Raw genomic sequence first — 26,457 nt, forward strand, 5'->3', positions numbered from 1 at the left:
TAGAGCAATCGGTCCATGCTGCGAAGATGCAAGCTGGGATAAACATGAACTCACACTCAACTGTTTCATCTACTTTCAGTCAATCTTCAATGTATAGGCTCTTTAGAAAATAATGATTTTCTGTATGTAGCATTCAACTTTACTAAATGCCTAAACCTTTCCTGAAGGAACTTTTTCATCTTCTTTCTGCATACTTCCCTATAATTCCCTTGTGTGCTGTAGGAAACAATTCGAAAGCACTGTGTGTGGTGGCAAAGCCACTCATTCATTTTGTCAATAAAGATTGTGCTCTGATGTAAAGTTTGAGTTTTCAACTATTGTGTTTGGGTGAATTAAACATGAATGACACTTTATCATAGGGCTTTTTCATGATGGTACTTATTTGCTCAAATGTGACATGTTTAGGAAGATGTGCAGGCCAACCGACCCCCTCTTCCCTTTTCTGTACAAGAAGCGTTGTTAGAAGATGCCTTAGCCTTTAAATAAGAATAATGGGACCCTATATACGATAGCACTTCGCATTTGCAAAGACACTACTAGTTCTGAGAAATGCAGATGCTTTTTTGGGAGGAAAAAATGAATTCACAATGTGCACATTTACAATGTGATGCACAATTGCACATTGCAAGCCACAGTGCACACATCTGCAAGTCCTTGTTAGCCACAAGAGAAATGAGCACCAAAGAGTCACCAGCCTCCCCATGAGACTGGCTCGGTGAGGCTTTCAGGTATCTCATTGCTGCCATCCTGAGTAGACGTTCCTTTGGGAAGCTTGCTTACAATTTTCTGAGAGCAGCATTTGTAATCTTGACTAATTACTCTTGACAGTCGCGACCTGGGCTGGCTTTAGGGCGGTGCTTGCTGACCTCGGCGGGGAGGTGCTGTGTTTAGAAGTAACTTATGCTTTTAAAGCACCTGCTGTAGAGTTCCTTGCGACCAGGGCTGGCTTTAGGGTGGTGCGCACTGACCCAGTGGCGTAACAAAACTTGTGGGGCCCCCCCTGCAAAGTGCATGCAGAGCCCCCCCCCATGCTCCAGACTTAGTCCGTAGCTCTCAGGCCAAGCGCCTGCTAGTGCTGGAGGGAGCCCCAGAGCTCGTCCCCCGCACCTCGGGGCTGCGGGGGCTTTTGTTACAGCACCGCTCTGACCTTTGCGGGGAGGTGCTGTGTTTAGAAATAGCTTATGGTTTTAAAGCACCTGCTGCAGAGTTCCTTGCAACCAGGGCTGGCTTTAGGGTGGTGCGCACTGACCCAGTGGCGTAACATAACTTGTGGGGCCCTCCCTGCAAAGTGCATGCAGAGCCCCCCCATGCTCCAGAATTAGTCCGTAGCTCTCAGGCCAAGCGCCTGCTAGTGCTGGAGGGGGCCCCAAAGCTCGCCACCCGCACCGCAGGGGCTGCGGGGGCTTTTTTACAGCACTGCTCTGACCTTGGTGGGGAGGTGCAGTGTTTAGAAATGGCTTATGGTTTTAAAGCACCTGCTGCAGAGTTCCTTGTGAGTCCAGCAGTTTTCAAGCAGCAAACAAATGTCAAAATAACTCTGGTGATTAATGTTCCTGCTGGAGAGAGATCGGTGTTTTGTCTGGTGGCAATTTGACTCATCATAAAGTAGCGCAGGGGGTTTGCATAGCGGTTACATTGTTAAAATGCTTTTTTTTTTAAGTGGCGCAGAGGGTTAATATTACTGCTGCAAAGAATGCATACTATGCAGATAACTTTGCATATATATATACTATGCATACTATGCAGATAATTTTATGGGGATAGCTTAGAAAATTGTTGCTTATGTCACAGAGACTCTTTTGTTACAGCAATTCATAAGTTACAATCCTAATATAGAATAGTAACTTATGAACTGGCATCAAACAGCTGCATACAAACTGAATAATATAGGTTAGAACATTATGTTTTTCTCCTAGTCCATTATCCAGTGCTTCATTTGTAAAAATATACGTGCCAGGGCTCTCGTCAGCAGGCCACCACAGCTTGCTCAATACATTGCTTCTGCCAGCGCTGCCAATGATAGTAACAACACAACTACAAACCCTCAAACTGGACACTTTTAGGCCTCCAAAGCTATAAGAATGGCTTGGGTGGCAGGTATTAGTCATTTTTAATGTATATTGAATTAATAATTACCTGTTGTTGTGGTCATCTCTAAATTAGCCAGACAGAGCAACCTTGTTACAGACTGTCACAAGCGCCGGTGTTGACAATTAAATGTCCTGCAGAGCTCTGGAAACAACCGGCTCAAAAAAAGCACTTCTATTATCTACTCCTAATGTTGCTAAAAACGGTTCATTAGGGTTGAGATACCCATTCTTATTAGTAAAGCCAACCCCATCTAGAGCCTTCAAACAAATGAAATGTATGTATGAGAGGGGCTATGGGGAGATGAATGCACTTTTTGAGGGCGGTAGTGCGGGAATGTGTGGTAGTGCGGGAATGTGTGGTAGTGAGGGAATCGGTGGAGGAGGTCATTGGTGGTAGGAGAGCACCGAAACCAACTGCCGGACTAAGCGACACCAACGCTAAACCCAGCACTGATCACAGCCACTCAGACATGAGGGCGATGGATCACAATTTGTATTAAACTCCTCCTGCCTAGTTGGATTTATTCATCCAGGCAGCACTACTGCACTGAGAACAGATGCTTGAAGCACAACAAAGCTTACTACAAGGTTTAGCATTTATTTGGTTTGGATATATTTGGGATATTAGTGAACATATTAATGGAGTTCTTGAAGCTTGGCTCAGGGCCTGAAACACCCATCTTTCTTCTTCTTCCACGTGCAGCTCCCTGGTTTTAACTACAGTAGCTTGTTTGATGCATTTTTTGAGAGGCCCATTCTATTCGTTTTTCATACATCTTTGCTGCCTTTAGGGGGGACCACACAGCTTAATGAGCCACACAATCTCAAAAATTGTTTTTAGGCCCTGTTCAGGTATTTTACCCCTCCTCCATGCCCTCCTCCCAACAGTCTGTAACAAACTGGGAAGTAAGTTTAACCGCAGACCAAACATGGAGAAGAAAAACAATTATGTCAATCGAGCAGCAGTATGTTTAGGGCACCGAGCAAAACTCTGGCTGTAAAACCAGGACAAATACTGTAGTAAAAGTGAACGAGAGACAAAGAGAGGGCGTCTCTTCCTCTTTGGAGCTCGAAAGATAAATCCCTCCTCAAGGCAAACAATGGGCTCATGTCAGCTCCATTAGATTCGAGACACTCTTCCTTGCAGTGTGTGATGTGGTGTTAATTGGTTTGCTGCTGTGGCTGATCACCCTATCAGCAGTTCTTTCCTTTAGCATCACGTTAATGGTCTTCTGCAGAGCTCTGGCTGTGTTTGCCGGTACAGTGTTTGTTTACAGTAATTAATGTAATCATTCAGATCAGCAGAGGAATCAGCACTTTCTTTTGATGTTTTTCGCTGCTGCATTGAGTTCAATTGTCTGTTTCGACTCAGCAGGGCTGGAAATCAAGCACCGAGGCTTGCTTCCCAGACTGGTTGTAAACAAAAGTTAGGAAACAGCAGGAGTGGGATGATTTGAATAAGTGAAATATAAGAATGCAATATAAGAAAGAACAATTACGAAACTGATGGAGTAAAGAGGCACATTGTGTTGGTTATCTATAGACTTGAGATGCAGTCAATTTCTAGTAAATAGTCATAAACTAAAACTATCCCTGAAATCTCTGACATTGTAGTAGGCTGAATATAGCACAAATGCTATTCGCACCACTCACATATAGGTGTGCACAAGTCACAGTTCACAGTCTTACCACTCTAGTGAATCAGTCCCAATGGGCCTGTCCAGCCGCCTGACTCTCAGACACGCTCACACTCTCTCAACGGGAGAGTTCGGATGCCAGCTAGAGGTGTCTTTGGTCCCTTCTTTATACGCTGGGCCTGCAGTCAGAAGGTTTAGCCCTGCATGGGCCGGATACGATAGGCAGTTGAGTCTCACGTGGACTGAACACTTAGGGCAGTCATGGCCGATCACAGCACTGGGCAGTTGCAGCCTCGCACAGGCTGATTGTGATGTTTGGCTGTGGTATCCATGCACAGGCTGATCAACTCAAGTAAGTGTGGCCGCTCACAGACCGACTCTCCTGCTGGCAGTTGCGGCCCCTCACAGGCCAGGTTTGACACAAATCATAGCCCCAACTGGGCCTCAGAAATTGCAATCATTATGAGCCTGGTTCCTGCCAGGTACAAGCACAGAGACACTGCAGGCCTGCTGACATGGGGTCCTCAAATCACTCTGCTCAGTTCCTTTCTTCTGGGGGCCCAACAGGCACCTGGAACATGCTGCACCTTTCTTCTCCTGGACAGACATGCCTCCTGAAGGGTTGGCCCACTCCCTCCCTCTTTCAGGCAGGCAGGCTTGTAAGCTCTTCAGAGCAGGTACACCGCTCCCCAAGCAAGAGATCCAGAATCATGTGAAGCCCACTCACCTCTGTGAGACTGTCTTTCATGCAGGCACCAGCCCAGGTTGCATGGCAGTCCTTTGAGCACACATGAAAGCACTCCTTCCTTGGTCATGGAGGATGTGGAACTGGAACAACAACTGGGTAGGGCGGCCCTACCTTTATACACCAATATCAGAGAGGAGATGTACATCTACAGTCTACTGATACGGCAGAAAGGCTTTAAGGGTTATTTATTTTCTAGAGTCTTTCCAGGCTATTCTCTAAATACGTCCTTGGTGTAGAATGATGGTTTTCAGAGGCGGATAATCTCCAACCTGGAGCACCCACAACAAAGGCACAAAGAGGTGTGAAGTTTAAAAACTTGGCTGTAAACAGCCAACTAAAAGAGTAATTGGGGAAAGAAAGAAAGAGCATAATCTCACTTAAATGTTTCCTCACACTTGCACACCAGAGATGCTTATTTACAAGCCCATATTGTCGCCGGTTCATCACTTTTATTGACACACCGGCAGCGCAATGGGCTTCCCCATATTTACAAGGCCATGTAAAGTCACCCTGTGTGACTTTTTATGGCCTTGAAATATGTTTCCCTTTCACGCATAACTCTGGGTGAAAGGGGCGATGCGTGGGAGTTGCTGTGGGTGTTCCCAAGCAACAACCATGGAACTTGACACTTTCCCAGATTTACAACATTTTGTAAAACTGGGAATGCGTCAGAATCCTACCCTTCCCCAGGGGAGACATAAGGAGATGCAATGAGAAGAAATACTTTTATTTCTCCTTATTTTTTCCTATTTGTATGCATGATGCATTCTGCAGCACGCATAAAAAGAGGAGAATGGTTTCAATTATTGTTTTTGCGCAGGAAGGTGTTCCTTCCTAAACAAAACAATCATCCCCTCAGCCAGGCACCCTTGCAAAATGAAACAAGGTTGTCTGCGCTTGTGCACGGCTGCTGTTTTTGCACTGGCACAGTAGAGAAGGATTGAAATGTGCCCTATGTTCTAGATATGGCACATACCTGCCCTTTTATTTTGACGCAAGGCAGCATAGCAGGAAGGCTGTCTGCGCTGCTTGGTCAAAATATTGTAAGTGAGACCCAGAGTCTCCAGTTCCACCACTATTTCCTACCATCCACCAAATGTCAGCTCATTACTAGTAAAATGCCATGTTGAATTTCTAAAGGAGTCCTACCTTCACTCCCTTCCCCTCACTTCCTTCCCCAGGTCTCTTCCCTCCAGGTTCAGAAATATGAGCAATTCACTTTCACTGTCTGGCAAATGAACCTCACCTCAGTCTTGTGCAAAGCACAGGCCAGGGGTATCCAAAATGGATCCCACAGGCCTCCATTATTCAGACTTGCTCACACACACCAGGCATGTACCACTCAGGTTACTCACATATACAATCACAACATGCACACGGGATGTTGGCGCTGGTATCTAAGTGCATTGAACAAATCTTTACACAAGTGGTCCAGTAGACCTCCACTCCATTGATACAGATAAAAATATGTGGACACACATGGATTATAAAAGCATGCTACGCTAAATCCACGATAGCGATAGTTGGTCACTGTCTGTCAATGAGGGCACGTTTGTTTCACCTCTCAATGTCACAGGACAAATCCAGGACTTTACTCATATCAAAGGACAGGACTAGAATTTAATGCACACACTAGATTTGCATTATCTCAGGACAACAATCATTAAATCAAGATACCAGATACGTGGAATTGGGCACTTGAGGCAGGAAAACACAACTGTTTGCCATGCTTGGGACATTCCCCAAAAACCTGTAATCCTGGCCAGCTGGTAACATCTGGGTTTTCACTGGCACATGGGCTTTTGTTGTAAGAGTGTTCAGAAGCTGGATAGACCTGTTTCACTGGGTTCCCAAGGGCTGCCTTCAATATTGCAGAGTTAGGCTCTACACAGGAATATCTTCAGTGCAGAATGATAAGAGTTGGATATTGTCATTGATGATCATTTTCTCTGTGGAATCTTTAGTGTGTTGAAGACAAATTTTCAATACGTTTTTGAGGATGAGATTTTTTGTTTTGTGGCTGGAGTGACTGCACAGGCATTTATCAAGAGGTGATATTCTGTGTAGCACTGTGATTTAGTGGGTGTTAGAAATGGGGGTCTCTAGTTCGCATAGGTAGGTACCTTTGTCCAAGTAGAGACCCTTGCTTCTAGTCAGGGTAAGAGGGGTACACATGCTAAATAACCCCTGCTCACCCCCTTGGTAGCTTGGCGCGAGCAGACAGGCTTATCCCAAAGGCAATGTGTATTTGTACTAATGACACACTGTAATACAATGATAACACCACAAATGTACACCACACCAGTATAGAAAAATAAGGAATCTTTATGCAAACCAAGACAAGACCAAAATGACAAAAATCCAACATTCATGTAATAAGAATATGACTTTTAAAAGGTTTCAAGCAACTTGATCCATAGGAAACTATGGATGCATGATTTTAGTTAAAGTACCTGTAGATACATCAATATTCACAAGGCCAAACAGCCACAGAGAAGGGAAGCATCTAAAACAAAGGGATGATTCAGTTCCTAAGTACTTGGGGAGGCGATGCAACATTTCTGCTGCATGCAGGAGAAGTGATGCGTCGAATCCCTACTGTAGGGGGGAAGAGATGCGTTGATTCCAAGACAGTTCTGGACTGGGGGTAATGTTTTAGGAAAACTGGCCCCACAGGTGTGATGCGTGAAAATCCAGGATGCGTTGGCGATCGATGCGGGGCGGCAAGTGGCGAGCAGCGCTATGTTGCTCTTCAGCCGTGATCCCACAATGCGTTGGTTCTTGCGTCGTCCCTGCAGTGGCATGGCGGCAATGCATGGAGATTTTTCCCACACAGTGGTGCTGCATTGGAAAAACAGCTGCAAGAAGAGTGATGCATCGATTTTCTTAGTTTCTTCAGTTTCTTCCAGCTCCCAACAGCTTTAACAACCTCCAGAAGCCCAAAACTGGCACAGGCACCACGTGGCAGGTCAAAAGGCTCAGCAGTAGAGTTCAGGGGAGCTGGTGGGTGAAATCTTTGTGTCCCTGAGACTTCAGAACAGGAGGCCAGCCCACACAAGCCCTTGGAGATTCTTCTTCAACCAGGTTTCTCAGCAAAGTTCCAGTCTTTATCCTTTCCTTGGTCGAAACAGAAACTGAAGGTCAACCCCATACAACACACAGCAAAGGGGCAGTACTCCTCCTCACAGCTCTCCAGCACTTCTACTTGGCAAAGGTTCCTCTTGAGTCCAGAAGTGATCTAAAGTGCTGGGGTTTAAGGTCGACTACTTAGACCACATGTTGTCTTTTTTCTTCTTTGTGCAAGGGTCTCTGAGCCCAGTCCAAACCAGGTCTGTCCTCGCTGGTGCAGTATGACTACAGGGGGTGGAGACAGCATTGTGCAAGGGAGACAGGCCATATCCAGGTTCAAGTAAAACTCCTCCCGCTACTCTAAATGCAGCCATGGTCTATTCAGCTCAGCTCTGAGTCATCCAGGAAGGACCAGGAACACCTCAATCCCCCCAGTGGGTGTCTACGGTGAATCCCCTGTCATTCCAAAGCCAGACAGTCAATCCACAATCACACAGAATGGTTAAAGAAGAAAATGCCTACTTTTTAAAAGTTGCATTTTCCAACACACAGTTAAATTACCATCGTTACTAAAAGATGTGTTCTTAAATTCTGAGTTCAGAGAATCTAAACTTCATTTCTCTATCTTGTCCCAATGGTAAGTTATACTTGTAAGGTGTTACAAAGTATCTCCTATTCTATCCTATGGGACAAATAGCCTTTCCATAGCGAAAAACAAAACTGGCAGTATTTCACTATTGGGACATGTCACACACACCAGTACATGTCCTACCTTTCATATACACTGCACCCTGCCCATGGGGGTACCTCGGGCCTGCCTGAGGGGTGGCATACATGTAAGTAAAGGTAAGGTTAGGGCCTGGGAAGTGGGTGCACTTCCCAGGTCAACATGACAGTTCAAAACTGTGCACATACACTGCAGTGGCCGGTCTAACACTTTACTGCTTCTGTATAACGATGTGCAGGCTTTATTATGCACCGAATCATTCTAGCTTTGTTTTATTATGTCAAATCTCTCCCACTATCATGACAGGAGGTTTAAATTCTATGAAAGACATGGAGGCAAAGATTATGATGAACCTTATTTACTGTAAACTCTAGCAGCAAAGATAGCAAGCAATACATAAAACAAATAAAGTGTATCATGAATGAACATTGTAGCTTTCATATCCAAACATTTTAACATACTAGCCATTCAGTATCACATTACATAATAGAGGGTCAGCTTTCTTCAGTTGCAAGCCTAACCCTGGGAGTTTTCATCATGAGGGCATGTGATGATCTCAATGATCTCTAAGGCTGGTAATGGCTAAGCCTCTTACTATCCAAACAGTAATGCCTCCATTTTGTCAGAGTTGCATTTCAAACAGCTCTTCCTCATCCACTCAACCATGTGGACCAGACATCTCTTGAAGGCTAGTTGGGCTACCTGTGCCTTCTTTCTTAGGGAAAGGATAAGCTACATCCTCGGAATAGAGATCACTTGTATGTAGTAAGATTTAATGATAGACACTAATGGGGCCAGGTACACATTAAAAAGTATAGGACTTAATGAGGATCCCTGCGGTTTCACATAGTTGAGTGCTTTAGGTGCTGATGTAAATGATTCTAGTGAGACTGATTGCCAACTATCTGAGAGGAACAAGAGAATCCATTGCACACATGATGCACAAACCCTTATCTCCACCACCCGTTCTAGAAGTGTCTGATGGAAGACCGCATCAAACACTGCTGAAAGGTCTGGAAGAATCAGAGAAGCCGCCTGACGTTGATCTGAAAAGGGCCTTATAGTTTCAGACACCTCTAGCAGTGCTTTTCTGGTACTATGCCATAGTCTAAAGCTGTATAGAGATGGATGTAGCATATCTAGATATTCAAAGGGCTGAGTGTTGACCAGCTTCTCCAACATTTTTGAGAAGAGAAATTGTCCTAAAGTTTACAGGGTTAGCGGGGTCTGCTGTGGTTTTTTTCATGAACGGTATCACTATTGCTTCTTTCCATCTTTTTGGAACTGTGGCAGTTACTAGAAATGTGCTTATTCAGAACAGGGTTGATGGTATCCACCGCTGAGGCTAATAGCCTTGGAGGACAAGGATTGGTAGGGAAACCAGATTTACAGTTCAAAATAGTTTGGCTAGAACCCTACAACAAAATGTGAATGAAGCGTGAGAGAGAGCTGGAAATCTTGGAAATTGAGTGTAGTTTTAACGGCCCCTGAGGCTCTATTAGGGCTGAGTTAGCAAAAGACTGCTGAATTTTAAGCACTTTTTGCTCAAAGGAAGAGGCAATATTATCACTAATCTCTTTGGAGAATGAGTCATTACCCAGCTAGCTTTAGGAGTTAAAAAAGCTTGAACAATTTGAATTGTTTCACCTTGCTAGCTAAGTTGATTCTTCCCATGAAAAACTCTACTTCCGCTTCTTTTATTGCTTACTATACAGTTTCAGGACCTTTCTGTTTTTTTACAGAGTTTTATATAACACAAACTTGACCCAAAGGTATTATAGAGCTTTACATGAGCACCAGTTGCATTACAGATGGACACATTCATTTTGTTAGGAACAGGGAGACTAAGTGATTTGCTCAGAATCACAGGATGTTGAGCGTCCCAGCCAAGACTTGAACCCGGTTCCCCAGCTTCGAGGTCAACCGCACTAGCCGTTAGGTCACATCCTCTTCCGTGTATCTCGTTTTTTTCTGATTTCTATTATGCCCTCTATTTCCTCTCTACGTGTTTTTCCTTCAATAGTGCCGGCTTAAGCCAGGGGCTAGGGCAGACCATCTGGGGGAGAATATTTTTTTTTTTGGGGGGGGGGCAATAGATCAACAGCAGTCGACAGCCAGTAGTTAACCTGCTCAATGTTCTCATCAATAGAGTCAATAAGGGACTGGGGGAGTTTTCTAACAGATCCGAAACGTCTTGTTTGCCATCTTTACCCTATGTGCGTGAAATCCTTACTCTGTTCTGGCCATAACCTCATAGCAGGAATTTTGAAGCTAAATGGAATGAGCTGGTGATCCATCCAGATTAACGGTTTGGGAAGTTCTGCTGTCATACCTTCTATGTTGGAATAAAATAGGTAAATGGTATGTCCAGGCACATGGGTGGGACCTGTAATCAGATGGTGCACGTTGAGGACAGCTAGGCTGTTTAAAAGGCTGTGTGTTAGTGTATGACTTTAATTGGCAACATGTAGATTAAAATTACCTAGCACTGAACAGTTTGCTTACCTGACACAGAGCGGCAAAGGTGCTTCCCCTATCGAGCTAACAAACTCAGTGACATAACCAAGGGGATGATAAATAAGGGAACAAGATAGTGAGAATTTGGAGACATTGTAAGAGAAAATCCCAACCCTTCTGCATTAGTTAGACTGTCATGGTGAAAGGTGGTGCAATGATATAAGTTTCTGAAGATGATTGCCAGGTCCCCCCCTTCCACTCCACTTTATCCTGATGCACCATCAGAAAATCTGGCGGTATGCCTATAGTGATATCAGGGTTTGAAGTATCACCAAGTCATATCTCAGCAAGAAACATTATATACGGCATGAGGTGAGCCAGAAGATTAAAAACATGCAAGGAGTGCTTGGGTACAGTACGGACAGATGGGATATGAGTTGATCAGAAGAGGTAGAAATGGGAGTACTCACCGCCCCTTGCATCGACTTCATTACGGGACTCAATGTGGAATGGACATCATCACTTCCCTAGGTGACCTACATCTCTCCTCCGTGTCTATCCCTCCTCTCTCTGCCCTGTCTTGATCCCTGCCTCATCTGCAGAAACAGGAAAAATGGACAGTCAATATGAATGTTACCACGGAGAACTGGCATTGTAATGATGCAATGGGCCCTAATACAAGCTAGGAAAATGGACCCACCTACCTCCCCTTAGATAATAAAAGATAGTCATACATGGGGTTCAGTGCCCCTTCAAACTCCTGGGCCCTGGTACCTCTGCTCCTGAACCGCTATCCTTAAACAGGGAAACACGCACATATGAATCCTGTGCAGTGATAGTCACATTAAGAACATTTTTTGCCATTCTTCTCCTACCCGTGAGCCCCAGGGCCCTCAATTTTCCCTGTAATTTACCCTGCTCTGTGCCTTCCCTATTTCCCCTATCTGCCTCTCAACTCTCATACTTCTCTCTCTTGTTACACTGAAGGAATGTGAAAAACGTGCAATGAACGTGAATAGTACTACATGGCATACAAATGACCTCTAGATCCGATGGGAGGCTTGCACAGAGGTTGCTTTTTATAATAGACAAATGCTTGTTTTACTACCGCCATGCTGTATATATACTGTTGTTGGAAAACGAGGCAGCATCTGTGAGGCCTGCACAAATAACATGACTACATTTGTCCTTCACTGGGAACCAAACACCCAATTGTAGCGCCTGACTCTCAGAGGGTAGCGTTGCAGAGCAGTCTGAGGCTTACTCAAGGGAGGTGGTGTGGGCTAGTAATCGCCATTTGCTGGTGCACAAAAATAACACTCAATAATTGATTGTCCAGTCTGTACTTTGCTTTATAAAAGTAAGAGTACATTTATTAAACACACACACTACTCAATACCATGCACCAATTTACAAATATACATAAGCTGTTGGAATTACTTTGTGACATTGCATAACATCTCCACCCCTCCCGCAGGGGGGGTGGGGTCTAGTACCACCACTCCCATGTATGCACATCAACTTGCCCCCAATGCAGTTAGTTGAACATAACCTGGGGCGAGGGTCCTGTGCACTGGCACCATCCCAGTGGCGACCCACCCCATTACCTCAACCAGCATTAAAAAGGGGTAAACCTGCCTTGGTGACACATGACCCTGACTGAGCATCTCCTACTGACCATAAAGTATGCACCTCTACATCTTAAGGGCTAGCAGTCGGGGGTCTTCACCTAAGCGCAGCAGCAAGAATCCATGTTTACGCACACTTTAGAATGACAGTACTCATTACCTTAGTTGATCACTTGAATGCATTGCAATTACAGCCTCTAAAGGCATCACAGATGAAATCACAGGATTACGCATATACCGCCAGACACCCTAGCAGGACTGTCTGACAACATAACCCCCACTTGGCTTATGACATCACCTTACACCAGCACATTACATTAAACCATTGAACTTCAGTCCCTCTGAAAGAAATAACTATTAGTAAATGCAGTTCGGTGCAGTTACACCACTTCACCTCCAGGGGATGCCCTTCGTCGTACACCCTCCGCTGCAGAACATAAGTTCCAGCCCAGAAGATGATAGATGCTGGCTGCGCCCTTGAGGGGTTATTCTTTCAGATGCCCCATGAAACGTATGGGGGGGACGGTTCTCCGTTAGGCTGGGGGAGGCTGAGGTGCTCCTGCAGCCCCCATGCACTGTCTTTCACCCATGAGGGTGACCCCCTCCTCTGGAGGCCACCCGGCGCCAAAAACGATGTTCTCACCATGCCTTGCAAGGCATTATGGGGCGCTTAGAGCTCCTTTCCGTGAATATTAGATGAGCGACTCTCCCGCTGGGCCGGGGAGAGCCGCGTTGGCGATGCTGGCGGCTTCGCCGCTTCTTCTCTCCTCGATGGGGGGCCCGGTCCCACCCGGACCCCCAGGTGCTGCTAGGCGACTCGGGGAGCCCACCCCCGGCCGCTACTTCTGATTTCGGGGGCCCGGTCCCACCCGGGCCCCTCGCACCTTCGCTCTCCTTCTCGGGGTCCCGGTCCCACCCGGGACCCTTGCCTGCCTCCACGATGTAGGGCAGCCTGGGGAGCCCACCCCCGGCTGCCCCCGCCGGCTCCCCGCCCGGCCAGCACCCTCGCGTGCTGCCGCGGGAGCCGGCACGACTCTTCTTGTCTGCCCGCTCCAGCGCAACCTTTACAACCGAGCGGGTCTTCGGAGGGAGTGCAACGGCACTTCCCCCCCCCACCTCCTCCACACTCGGGGCCCGGGGATGGGGTCCCGGGCCCCTGACCATCTTCGGGGTGCGCAACGGCGCGCCCCCACACCCAGCATCGGTGGGGGCCAGGGTAGGCTCCTGGCCCTCTGCTTCCGGTCACCTTCGTGGGGAGCGCGCCGGCGCTCCCCATCCTCCGTTTTCGGCGGGGGCCAGGGTGGGCTCCTGGCACCCCGCGGGGGTACCTTCGCGGGGTGCGTGACGGCGCACCTCGACTTTTCTTCCTTGGGGGGCAGCCCCCGGGACCTGACCCACCCCGGGGGCAGTTGCCAGACCGGCGGCGGAGCCCCACGTGCTTCGTCGTCGGTCCCATCAAAGGTCAAAGGTCGTGTACCTTCTGGGGGGCATATCTCAGCCCCCAGGGGTCCGATCTTCTCCATTTTCGCGCCCTCTTGCTCCTGGTGGCGCCCCCCAGCCACTGGGCGCACTCTCCTTCCTCCTCCGGGTCTCCAAGGGGGTGCCTTCTGCAGGGAACGGTCTTCACTGGCTCCCTGCGCCAGCCGTTCGCCTGGCCCTGGGCCCCTCTTCTCCCTGCGCTGGGGCCACTGCTCCTGCGCACCGGTCCTGGGCTTTCCTTCTGGTGCTGTTAGGGTCCTGGGGGCAGTCAGGGGGTCTCTCCTTCCAACTGCCCATTGCGCCAGACTCCAGCACCTTCTGCCTCTGCCGACCACACCCCAGAGAGAGCTTCTCTTCCTGTGCAAGCACTTTTTAAAAGTTGAGTAGGGGGCTGGCAGGAAGTCCCTGTTGGTCCTATCAAACAGCGACACATCACTTTCCTGCCCCTGCTCCCTCCTTCTTGTCCATGCTACCTTCCCTCCTTGGTGCAGCCCGGTGCCTGGCATCCAGCGACAGCAGTTGATGCATTGGCCTGCAGCCCCTCCCATCTTCCTTTCGTGGAGAGGAGACTCTAGCTCGTGGAAGAAAGGTTATCAATCCATCCAGCTGAGGTCAGCCCTCAGCCTGGGTCTGGTCCTGGCTGGCTCAGAGGAATATGACAGTTCTGGATGACCCAAATGCAGTACAAATATGACTTTGGACTCTGCAGAATACTTCTTTTCACATATGCTACAGTGGACTTAAGTGCGTGTCTGGACTCTGTAGGCCTAATTAAAGTTAAACTAGCCCCTGGCTCCACATTCCCATAGGGGAATAAGGAAGTGAAAACACAGTAAAACACACTGACTTTCCCTGGCATGTCTCGTCCATCCTGAGTTCACTGTGGGTGAGTCCCAACTTATGAGGCTCCCCAACAGTAAAAGCTCCACAATAAGGTGCTCAAAAAGCGAAAAATCCGGGCGGCCCATGGTGTCAGAACCACCTTCTAACACACGCCGCGCCCAGCTGATTCCTACAGGGAAGAAGTAGCCACTCTACATGGGTACACTTCCCGTAGTCAGCGATAACTAGTTATAAGGGGTTCTGACCAGACCCCCCTTACTGACCAGTTATCCGCTTAGACCACCTACTCCTCCCATCCATGAAATCTCCCCCCATGACAGGGATCCCAGACTACCCTAAGAACCCTCCGGGCTCTAGGTTAGATACCTCTAGGTCACTCATGGTCTACATGGACTCAGCTTAACTATGCTCACCCTTGCCCTTGGGCATGCAACACTATGCCTACCACTTCTCCGGACAAGGGTCCAGTGCCTCAGCACTGATGCGGTCTTCGGGGATAGGTCTAAATCCCATCCCCTGGGTCACTAGCTGGTCTCCCTTCCAGAGTTTGTTCCAACCAGTACCCTCTCTCCGTTTGGGCCTTGCACCCCAAAGATGCAACCTCTTTGGACCCTCACCCTCAGCCTGCCGCTGAGGTCATTCTGCTGCCACCACCCTTTCGGGATGACTGTCTTCCCTAAAGAAGCACAGCCACTTGTGCTTCCCCACACAGAAAAGCACCCTTTGGCCCCTGGCCTGGCTCCCTGATAGGACCTCAGACCGGCCTCACCACCACACTGGCAGTGCCAGGGAGGAACACTGAGGGTGCCTCATCAGACATCCTACACCTCATTCCCCCCGTCAGTAGCTCCACACGGAAACTACCCCGGGAACCTAGACCCCTTCCTTGTTCTCCGCTGCGAGAACAGGGCCTATGTACCCTTCCCTCCGAGAGGTGCGCTCTCCTCCCGGAGTACCCTTAGAGAGCCTGTGGGCCCCAAGCTAGCTAGACCCAGGCCCACCTCTCATGGCTCTCCCCGGTCTCCCTGCAGCGCCTTGGGAGACCGCCCAGGGACCTACATGGCCCCTGGATGGCCTGCACCACCCCTTATGAAGAGCAGGGTCCCTTCACTTAAGATAGGCCCCACCTGCCTTCAGGGCAGTACTACCACTCTCAGCCAGGGACCCTAAGGATCCCGGCTAGGCCTGCACCACCCCTTCACGAAACACAGGGTCCCTTCACTTAAGATAGGCCCCACCTGGCTTCAGGGCAGTACTACCTCCATCAGCCAGGGACCCTAAAGATCCCGGCTAGGCCTGCACCACCCCTTTGGGGAAACACAGGGTCCCTTCACTTAAGCTAGGCCCCACCTGTGTCCAGGGTGGTACTACCTTGCAGAAGTCCACCTCCTGCCGCGAGCTAGGGAACACCCCCATGCTCCTGGTCCTTGGGTCCAAGTCCCACAGGACCTACCTGACTGATTACCGGCTACCCGACCCTGACACCTCAGGGTCCACCACTAACCCTTCACCTGGAACTAGGGAGCACATCGCCCCCACTCAGATCTCCACTGGGTCAGTTACCTAGCCCATCTAGGGTACCTAGGGGCTACCACTACACACCATCACTCAAGAACTACCCTCCTTGGGGGCCACCCACTACTAGGGGCCACCCCTGGGTTGCTCACCTCCCCACCAGTTAACCTGGGGGGACCTGCCGGACACTCAACTCTACCACACCCTCCTCCCACTGTGGGAAAAGTTTCTTGGGGTCCCCCACCATGGGAACCCCTGGGGCGCTACTACCTGGGGTAAAGAAACCTCCTCCTCCACCCTTCCAGTGGTTTTGGCCCCACCCCTACACCCCTACCTGTGATGTAGGTATCAGTTGCTGTCCCTATCTCTCGAGGAGACACCCTCCTCCTGCAGGTGTAGTATATGTAGTGTTAGGGTTCAAAGGTGTACCATATGGCTTAGAACATTTGTATGTAATCATTTCCTGGAAAGCACCATCCCGCTAGCACATTATAATCAACATAGCGCGGTCATATCAATACAGCTTACATTTAAACCATAATAACTTCACATGACACATATGGGCGCTGGGCTTTCCTTTCCCATACCTTTAGTTCACATAACCAAAACCTTGAAACCTTCTCAGAGCCTTGCGCTCTTCCATTTGCTCATTGCTGCATAGGTAATGTGTGGCAAAACTGGACTTATCAAATGCTATAAATGCACACCAGAATGGGATACTATGTATCCCGCCGCTAGACACCAATGTTGGAAAACGAGGCAGCATCTGTGAGGCCTGCACAAATAACATGACTACATTTGTCCTTCACTGGGAACCAAACACCCAATTGTAGCGCCTGACTCTCAGAGGGTAGCGTTGCAGAGCAGTCTGAGGCTTACTCAAGGGAGGTGGTGTGGGCTAGTAATCGCCATTTGCTGGTGCACAAAAATAACACTCAATAATTGATTGTCCAGTCTGTACTTTGCTTTATAAAAGTAAGAGTACATTTATTAAACACACACACTACTCAATACCATGCACCAATTTACAAATATACATAAGCTGTTGGAATTACTTTGTGACATTGCATAACATCTCCACCCCTCCCGCAGGGGGGGTGGGGTCTAGTACCACCACTCCCATGTATGCACATCAACTTGCCCCCAATGCAGTTAGTTGAACATAACCTGGGGCGAGGGTCCTGTGCACTGGCACCATCCCAGTGGCGACCCACCCCATTACCTCAACCAGCATTAAAAAGGGGTAAACCTGCCTTGGTGACACATGACCCTGACTGAGCATCTCCTACTGACCATAAAGTATGCACCTCTACATCTTAAGGGCTAGCAGTCGGGGGTCTTCACCTAAGCGCAGCAGCAAGAATCCATGTTTACGCACACTTTAGAATGACAGTACTCATTACCTTAGTTGATCACTTGAATGCATTGCAATTACAGCCTCTAAAGGCATCACAGATGAAATCACAGGATTACGCATATACCGCCAGACACCCTAGCAGGACTGTCTGACAACATAACCCCCACTTGGCTTATGACATCACCTTACACCAGCACATTACATTAAACCATTGAACTTCAGTCCCTCTGAAAGAAATAACTATTAGTAAATGCAGTTCGGTGCAGTTACACCACTTCACCTCCAGGGGATGCCCTTCGTCGTACACCCTCCGCTGCAGAACATAAGTTCCAGCCCAGAAGATGATAGATGCTGGCTGCGCCCTTGAGGGGTTATTCTTTCAGATGCCCCATGAAACTTATGGGGGGGACGGTTCTCCGTTAGGCTGGGGGAGGCTGAGGTGCTCCTGCAGCCCCCATGCACTGTCTTTCACCCATGAGGGTGACCCCCTCCTCTGGAGGCCACCCGGCGCCAAAAACGATGTTCTCACCATGCCTTGCAAGGCATTATGGGGCGCTTAGAGCTCCTTTCCGTGAATATTAGATGAGCGACTCTCCCGCTGGGCCGGGGAGAGCCGCGTTGGCGATGCTGGCGGCTTCGCCGCTTCTTCTCTCCTCGATGGGGGGCCCGGTCCCACCCGGACCCCCAGGTGCTGCTAGGCGACTCGGGGAGCCCACCCCCGGCCGCTACTTCTGATTTCGGGGGCCCGGTCCCACCCGGGCCCCTCGCACCTTCGCTCTCCTTCTCGGGGTCCCGGTCCCACCCGGGACCCTTGCCTGCCTCCACGATGTAGGGCAGCCTGGGGAGCCCACCCCCGGCTGCCCCCGCCGGCTCCCCGCCCGGCCAGCACCCTCGCGTGCTGCCGCGGGAGCCGGCACGACTCTTCTTGTCTGCCCGCTCCAGCGCAACCTTTACAACCGAGCGGGTCTTCGGAGGGAGTGCAACGGCACTTCCCCCCCCCACCTCCTCCACACTCGGGGCCCGGGGATGGGGTCCCGGGCCCCTGACCATCTTCGGGGTGCGCAACGGCGCGCCCCCACACCCAGCATCGGTGGGGGCCAGGGTGGGCTCCTGGCCCTCTGCTTCCGGTCACCTTCGTGGGGAGCGCGCCGGCGCTCCCCATCCTCCGTTTTCGGCGGGGGCCAGGGTGGGCTCCTGGCACCCCGCGGGGGTACCTTCGCGGGGTGCGTGACGGCGCACCTCGACTTTTCTTCCTTGGGGGGCAGCCCCCGGGACCTGACCCACCCCGGGGGCAGTTGCCAGACCGGCGGCGGAGCCCCACGTGCTTCGTCGTCGGTCCCATCAAAGGTCAAAGGTCGTGTACCTTCTGGGGGGCATATCTCAGCCCCCAGGGGTCCGATCTTCTCCATTTTCGCGCCCTCTTGCTCCTGGTGGCGCCCCCCAGCCACTGGGCGCACTCTCCTTCCTCCTCCGGGTCTCCAAGGGGGTGCCTTCTGCAGGGAACGGTCTTCACTGGCTCCCTGCGCCAGCCGTTCGCCTGGCCCTGGGCCCCTCTTCTCCCTGCGCTGGGGCCACTGCTCCTGCGCACCGGTCCTGGGCTTTCCTTCTGGTGCTGTTAGGGTCCTGGGGGCAGTCAGGGGGTCTCTCCTTCCAACTGCCCATTGCGCCAGACTCCAGCACCTTCTGCCTCTGCCGACCACACCCCAGAGAGAGCTTCTCTTCCTGTGCAAGCACTTTTTAAAAGTTGAGTAGGGGGCTGGCAGGAAGTCCCTGTTGGTCCTATCAAACAGCGACACATCACTTTCCTGCCCCTGCTCCCTCCTTCTTGTCCAGCCTCTGTGTTTGTGAAAAATGGCGTCGTCCAGTGTCTCTGGCCACATGGCCTCTGAAACCCAACTCCTTCCATGCTACCTTCCCTCCTTGGTGCAGCCCGGTGCCTGGCATCCAGCGACAGCAGTTGATGCATTGGCCTGCAGCCCCTCCCATCTTCCTTTCGTGGAGAGGAGACTCTAGCTCGTGGAAGAAAGGTTATCAATCCATCCAGCTGAGGTCAGCCCTCAGCCTGGGTCTGGTCCTGGCTGGCTCAGAGGAATATGACAGTTCTGGATGACCCAAATGCAGTACAAATATGACTTTGGACTCTGCAGAATACTTCTTTTCACATATGCTACAGTGGACTTAAGTGCGTGTCTGGACTCTGTAGGCCTAATTAAAGTTAAACTAGCCCCTGGCTCCACATTCCCATAGGGGAATAAGGAAGTGAAAACACAGTAAAACACACTGACTTTCCCTGGCATGTCTCGTCCATCCTGAGTTCACTGTGGGTGAGTCCCAACTTATGAGGCTCCCCAACAGTAAAAGCTCCACAATAAGGTGCTCAAAAAGCGAAAAATCCGGGCGGCCCATGGTGTCAGAACCACCTTCTAACAACTGTGAAGAAGGGAAACTTGCAAAACTGCTATGTCAATGTTCTGTGAGGGAAGGAAAATGTCTCTATTACTGACAGTATCCATAGCTTGTGATACAACCATGCGCCGAACCCTTAGGGACCAACCTAAAAGCACCACCACTGGCACAATTGGGATCTCATGACTATTCGTGAAACACCACTGTCATATTTGAACAAACCAGCAGCATATATGACCAGTACCACTTGTGCCAGCCTGTAACTTGACAGACTGGCACATAGAGAATCAGAATCTGCCAGGCTCAGTCGCATCCTTTATTTCTAAAGGGCAAGCACCCACTTTGCAGGAGTTTAATTAGGGACCCAACCCCAAGTGCTTTTGCATGGTGTCTGCACAGTTATTTGCCACACTATCAAATGGCAGAACAGTGTCCTTCCATAATATGTCCACAATATTTACCATCACAGTATTGTGAAAGTTGCTGTGGTGGAATACTGTCCGCAATTCTGGGCAGTGCCATTTTCTCTCTAAAAGAAAGGAATTGTTTCAAATAGTTCACAAGTGTTCCTTTCCATATGTCAGTAAAAGCAATGGCTTTTACGTCAGTTTCCTAAATATATTCTGCCAGGAAACTGTTAAAGGGAACGTAACTAGAATCACAGGAAAGCTGCAAAGAAAACAAAACTGACTATACTATCCAACTGGGAGAGAAGGGGAGTTGTGGACAGGTTCTAGGTCACATCGAATTACACCTTGGGGAAACATAGTGTTGTTATTTTTAGAAGTGCAAGAGGTTTAGAGCAGTGGTTATGCAAAGTAAGGGGTATATTTATCATTATATCATGCAGCGCAGCACAACAAATCACCTTGCTGCACTGTGTGACAGAGAAAGGGCAGGAATGCGCCGTACAATGTCAATTACGCCTTTTCCCAGCACTGGCGCGCAATGCTCTGCCTCGCGCCAGTGCAGACACTCTTGCGCCATGGTGCAAGGGTGTCTGTATTGTTTGCAAGATTGTTTTTGTGCAGGAAGGAGCACCTTCTGAGGCATTTTCCTCTTTCTATGTGTGCTGCAGAATGCCACGATCCTGTTCCACCCCCCAGTTATGGTTTATTTTTAACTCCTCTCAGAATCTGTTTTCTGTTGGCAGTACTGCTTAGCCTTCCCTATGTGAGCCCCATCTCTCCTCCGTGTCTACCCTTCATCTCTCTGCCCTGTCTTGATCCCCTACCTCATCTGCAAAAAAAGGAAAAATGTACAGCGAATATAAATGTTACCGCAGAGCACTGCAAAATGCAGAACACATAGAAAGAGGAAAAAACAAGGTGAAATAAAGATAATTCTCCTTGTTATGCCTCACCTGGGGAGGCATAGCAGTGTGATTCCCAGATCTACCACTTATGGTAAATCTTGGAATGCTTCAAAATCCATGGGTTTTCCATGGAAACACCCATGAACCGCCCATGGAACGCCTCCTTGGGGAAGAGTAACACAACACAGCGATTACGTTGTGTTACTCTGGATTTATCAAGCTCCTCATGGCCACGCAAGGTGGCCCGGCGTGGCTTGATAAATCGCACCACAAGGGATGCATCGCTTTTGCACCCCGTTACGTGGTGCAAAAGCGACTCAACCCTTGATAAATATGGCCCTAACTCAAGTAGCAGAATCGAGGCGTCTTTCTTTGCATGAGAATGTGTCGAGTAAGGCTGTCACCGCAGGTCACCATCAGATTCGGTCTCCCCATGCGCCTGTTTACCCCGGCGAGTGGCATTTGAAATGGCGGCCACTACGTTTTCATTACTCGCACGATTAACCTTTGGAGAGCTGTGGAAGGGCTCTCCTTTCTGTTCATTAACACTGCAGAGATGCGCCTGATTGTTTGTATGCCATTATGTGCTGTCCATGTCAGCCAGGAGCCTGCTATGAATATCTTTCCTTCCACAAATGAATTGCTTTTACGTTTTATGAGGCATTTAAGATGTGCATTCAGTTATGCAGAGCCATGCTTGCTGGTCGCACGCTGAAGGCATAACTAATAAATCCAAAGGAGAAATTCTTCGGTCATTTCTTATAGTTTTTTTTGTATTCAATACCCCCTTCTCATCATTTAAGACTTTAATTCTGGCTAATTGGCAAGCAGATGCATTATGAATAATTTATACAATTTTTGTTCCTTTTTTATTTTTAATGAAGCCAAGGGTTGGATAACAGCATAGAAGTAACAAGCACCGCTGGGAAAAATACCAAAAGGTAAGTGCGCATGACCTTTGGACATTTCACCTTAATTAATGTGCAAAGTAGATTATTAATGAACGCGTCACATGTTCTACATTTCTGGCGTTTCTGTCACACAACCTTCTTCTCCAAGCAACCCACATTTGTAACTTCATTTTGGTCTATGTTTAACCCTATTAAAGTTCACTGTATGCATTGTGCCACTGCACATTTGTTTCACAAATCTACCTGAGCGTGCTGAACTAAAACCTGATGCAGTAAAGTGAATTTCTGTCTTTGAAGGTTACATTTACCAATAATAGATCTGGACAGAAATTCAGTGATGAGCAGAATTTGATGCGCCCACAACATATGCACAAATCCCCTTGCAGCAGAATGCGTCTTAAAAGGGCTCACTTCAAGGAAGAACAGCCAGACATATAGCTGCAGCCGCTGTAGGTAAGAGCAGAGGGGCGGTGGGGCTGGTTGGGGGGGGGGGGAGGTGGATTTCAAGATACGACCACAAGGGGAAATGAAATAAATAATTATTTCCCCCCGTGTTCGTCTCTCGAAATCCCCCCCAGCTGGCCGCACTGCCCCACCGCTCTCACCTGCAGCGTACGCAAACATATAAGCTGTTGAAAGAACCAGCTGCTGAAAATCTTTAGGTTTCTCAGTGTGCTAGACCTGAGCGTTGCAATATATAATCTTAGCCATGGGGATCTCACTGTCTTGTGGGTAAAGTTGCACAGTGCTGCTCCACCACGGACAGTGGCAGAATGAGCTGGCCTTCCTCCCTCAACATGGTTTTACCATCTCATGAAATTCCCAGTGAAGTGGGGGTGGATGGGTATAGCATTTTTCACAGTGCACATTTGCATATATTATTTAAGAATACAGTAGTATGCCTGGGGCCAGGGCCATAGCTTCTGTTGGAGCAGAAGGTGTAGGCGGCACCGGGGTCCAGAGGGCCAAGGTGTCCACTAAACTCTGATCATTGATGTATTTTACAATTCCTACAACAGGTAGGGAGCCCATTTCCTTCCTTGCTCTAGGGCCCATGATGCACTGGCTAACCAATGCCTAGGGTTGGAGGGATTTACATTGTTATCTCTTTCCCAGTACCTTCCTTAATATGCACACTAACAACTTCAAACATACAACAGACAGTACTACCACTTGTCTGTAAGACAATGAACCAAGGCCCTTGAGCAGGGTGTTTAGATCCTGTAACAGTGTGTGACAATGCGTTATACGTGAAGATAGCTGAGAGAGTTATTGAAACCTTTGCATAACCCAATAATTATGGGTTCAAACCAATAATCAACCTTTGATTATTCCAGGACCGATGGAAACAACTGTTGTGGAATTAATTGTGATACCTATAGAGCTATTTGTGCCTTTTTATTGTCTTTTAAATAATAAGATTGGAAAATCTCACATTTCGGCATGAGGCTGTTTCTAAAATGCCACAGATGGAAGTTTCACTTGTAGAGGTTCTTTTGGAGAATTGCGGCAGATAGCCTTTTAGTGAAGAAACAACTTAAGTCTTTTAGGCTGAAGAGACCTAGTGTGTTCAAACCTCTTCCTTCATGGGATTTATCTTTGGTTCTCCAGGGGTTCACAAAGACCCTTTTGAAGCTTTGGCGCAAGCTCATATCTCTTGGGTTTCTTCTAAGGTATCTTTTTTGGTGGCCATAACCTCAACTAGGAGGTTTGAGGAGTTATTATCTCTCCTTGTTTCTTATCCTTATTTGAAGTTTTTTCCCCGACAGGGTACTTATCCGTCCAGACCCCAAATTTAGACTGCCGCAATTCTCCAAAAGAACCTCTACAAGTGAAAATTGCTGCACATTGAGCTGTTAAGGCTGAGTGGGCTAAATCTCTCAAAATCCCATCCCTCAAACAATCTAGAATCTTGAGGGATCAGTAGTGACTAGATCATAACCTGACTGACTGCACCAATTCATGAAGGAGCCCCAATGTTTCACATATGCTTTCAAGGTCAAGTCTTTCTTAGAACACTGAATGTCACAGGTCACCTCACTTGAACATCCTGCAGGCAAGACCTTTCAATCTTCAGACTTTCAGATGTAACTAATGCAACTGCTTACTGACAGTACTGGAGACTGAGGAGGTGAGGACTAAAGAGGTAACAGTAGGTAAGGATCCGTCGATATCTGTGATAAAAGAGGAAATGACTGTCTGTTTTGCCAAAACGGAGAAAATAAGATCACTGTAACACTCTCCCTCTGTATCCTCTGAAGCACCTTCGGGAGGAGAGAAACCAAAGGACAAGCATACAACAGACCCTGAGGCCAGGGCATCTATCCCCCATGACCCCAGATTCAGAGTTTCTGTACAGAAGAGAAGAAGAAGAGCATTTTTGGGAGATGCAGAAAGGCCTATGAAAGGCAGACCCCACTTGCTCGTCACCAACTGAAATGATTCCCGACTGCGGTGGGAAGCTATTGAGGATGGTATTCCCCAACTGGGCCTGTCTGCCCTGTAGTTTTCTGACCCTGGAATGTACATGACTCTTTACGAGACAAGATTCTCTTCTATCCAGGAAAATATATCGTTTGCCAGACTGGCTAATGTTGAGTATCTCATCCCCCCTCCCATCTGTTCAGAAAGGACTTTGTGACCTGATTGTCTGTTCTCATATGAACAGGCTTGATTATAAGCAAATTCCTGAAAACTCGGAGAGCCCTGCTGACTGCTGACAGTTCTCACCCATGTTCTGTGTGCATTCTGGCTCTCTGCAGGGATCCAGCTCCCTTGGAGTTCCTGGTTTCCCAGTGTTGCTCCCAACCACACCGGTTTGCTTCCGTTATAAGAACTAGAGGTAAGGGTTCTACCATCTGGACTCCCTTCTGTAGATTTGAGGGAAGTAGCCACCATTGAAAATCCTGGACAATGGACTGAGAGACTGGCATAAGAGTGTGGTAGTTCTCTGAAGATTGAGAGCAGTGAGCCAGAACATGAAACATTCATGGTTATAAATGATGGCTAGCCCATGGAACAACTGCAGTGCACAAAGCCTCCAGGCCTTGAATTTTCAGCCAGTGGAGAGCTGATGCTGAACCGGTGTGGATGAGTTGTTGAATCTAGAACTGCAGGTTCTGCATTCTTCGTTCTGGGAGAAAAAGCTTGTGCTCACTCCTCCAGGTCTATAAGTGTCCCTATGAAGTGTTTCTGCTTCGTAGGAATCAGTTGTAACTTCCTCTTGTTGTGAGTGAAAACCCATCGACTGCAGGGTCAAACTAGACAGTTTTGCATCTTCCTCAGCCTTAGAAAAAGAAGGAAAAGCAATTAGCCAGTCATCAGCATATGGAAAACAACTGAATAGCAAACATATGTGGATGAGCCACTACTGGAGCTAATACCTTGGTGAAGACTCTTGGGGATGATGTGAGGCTGAAAGTGAACCCTGCAAACTGCTAATGAGTCACCTGGATCGTGAAACAAACAAACTTCTGGGAGTCTTGATGAATACGTATGTGGAAATATGCATCTTGTTGATTCAATGATATGAGAAAATACCCTTCTAATAGCAAAGGGATCCCAGCCTCCAGGCCAGAAACATAATGGAGTAAAAACCACTGCCCCTCTTGAACTCCGGGCCTGGAACCACCGCTATTTTGTCTATAAATGCTTGAATTCTGTGTAACATTGCCTGGCTCCTATCCGGATCCTTGGGAGTCCTCACAAAACACTGATCTTGGGGAAGGGAGAGAAACTCTAATAATAATAATACTAAAAGAGCTTGTAAAGCGCCTGGTTACTCTAGCTAGTGTGTCCCCGTGCTACGGCCGGAAGATGCTACATGACATGCGATAAAAAAGCAGGCACAAACATTAAGAATCTCCATGTCTGGAAGAGCCATGTCTTCAGTTTTTTCCGAAAAATGTTTTCAGATTGTTCCATCCGGAGACCCAGGGGAAGCGCGTTCCACTGTTTAGCGGCCAGGTAGCGAAAAGATTGACCCCCCATTCTCATCTTTTCTATAACTGGGAATTGAACCAGCCCCGAATCCCAAGAACGTAAGGCCCTGGTAGGAGTATAGGGGGACAGTAGGTTGTATAGGTAATTTGGACCTTTCCTCATCATGATCCGTTGACTAATGCATAGGGCCTTAAATAGAATTCTTTCCTTTACTGGGAGCCAATGCAAAGTAGTTCGGGCATTTTTGGATGAGGCTCTCCTAGGAAGCATCAGGACTAGGCGGGCAGCCGAGTTTTGAATGTATTGTAATCTTTGAACGCTCTTGCTACTGGC

The 26,457-nt window shown here is 48.4% G+C and overlaps 1 protein-coding gene across 5 annotated transcripts in view; it reads left to right on the forward strand.

Moving 5' to 3' along the window:
* Window positions 1-26,457, forward strand: part of SCEL (sciellin) — a 580,338-nt gene that overhangs the window by 430,186 nt on the left and 123,695 nt on the right. For all 5 annotated transcript variants that reach the window (XM_085622068.1, XM_085622069.1, XM_085622070.1 and 2 more), the window contains one exon: window positions 22,156-22,212. In XM_085622068.1, the coding sequence (XP_085478194.1) occupies window positions 22,156-22,212 (57 nt within the window). The remainder of the gene's footprint in view (window positions 1-22,155; window positions 22,213-26,457) is intronic.

The sequence above is a fragment of the Triturus cristatus genome, chromosome 8 (assembly GCF_964204655.1).
Source record: "Triturus cristatus chromosome 8, aTriCri1.1, whole genome shotgun sequence".
Classification (NCBI taxonomy): domain Eukaryota; kingdom Metazoa; phylum Chordata; class Amphibia; order Caudata; family Salamandridae; genus Triturus; species Triturus cristatus.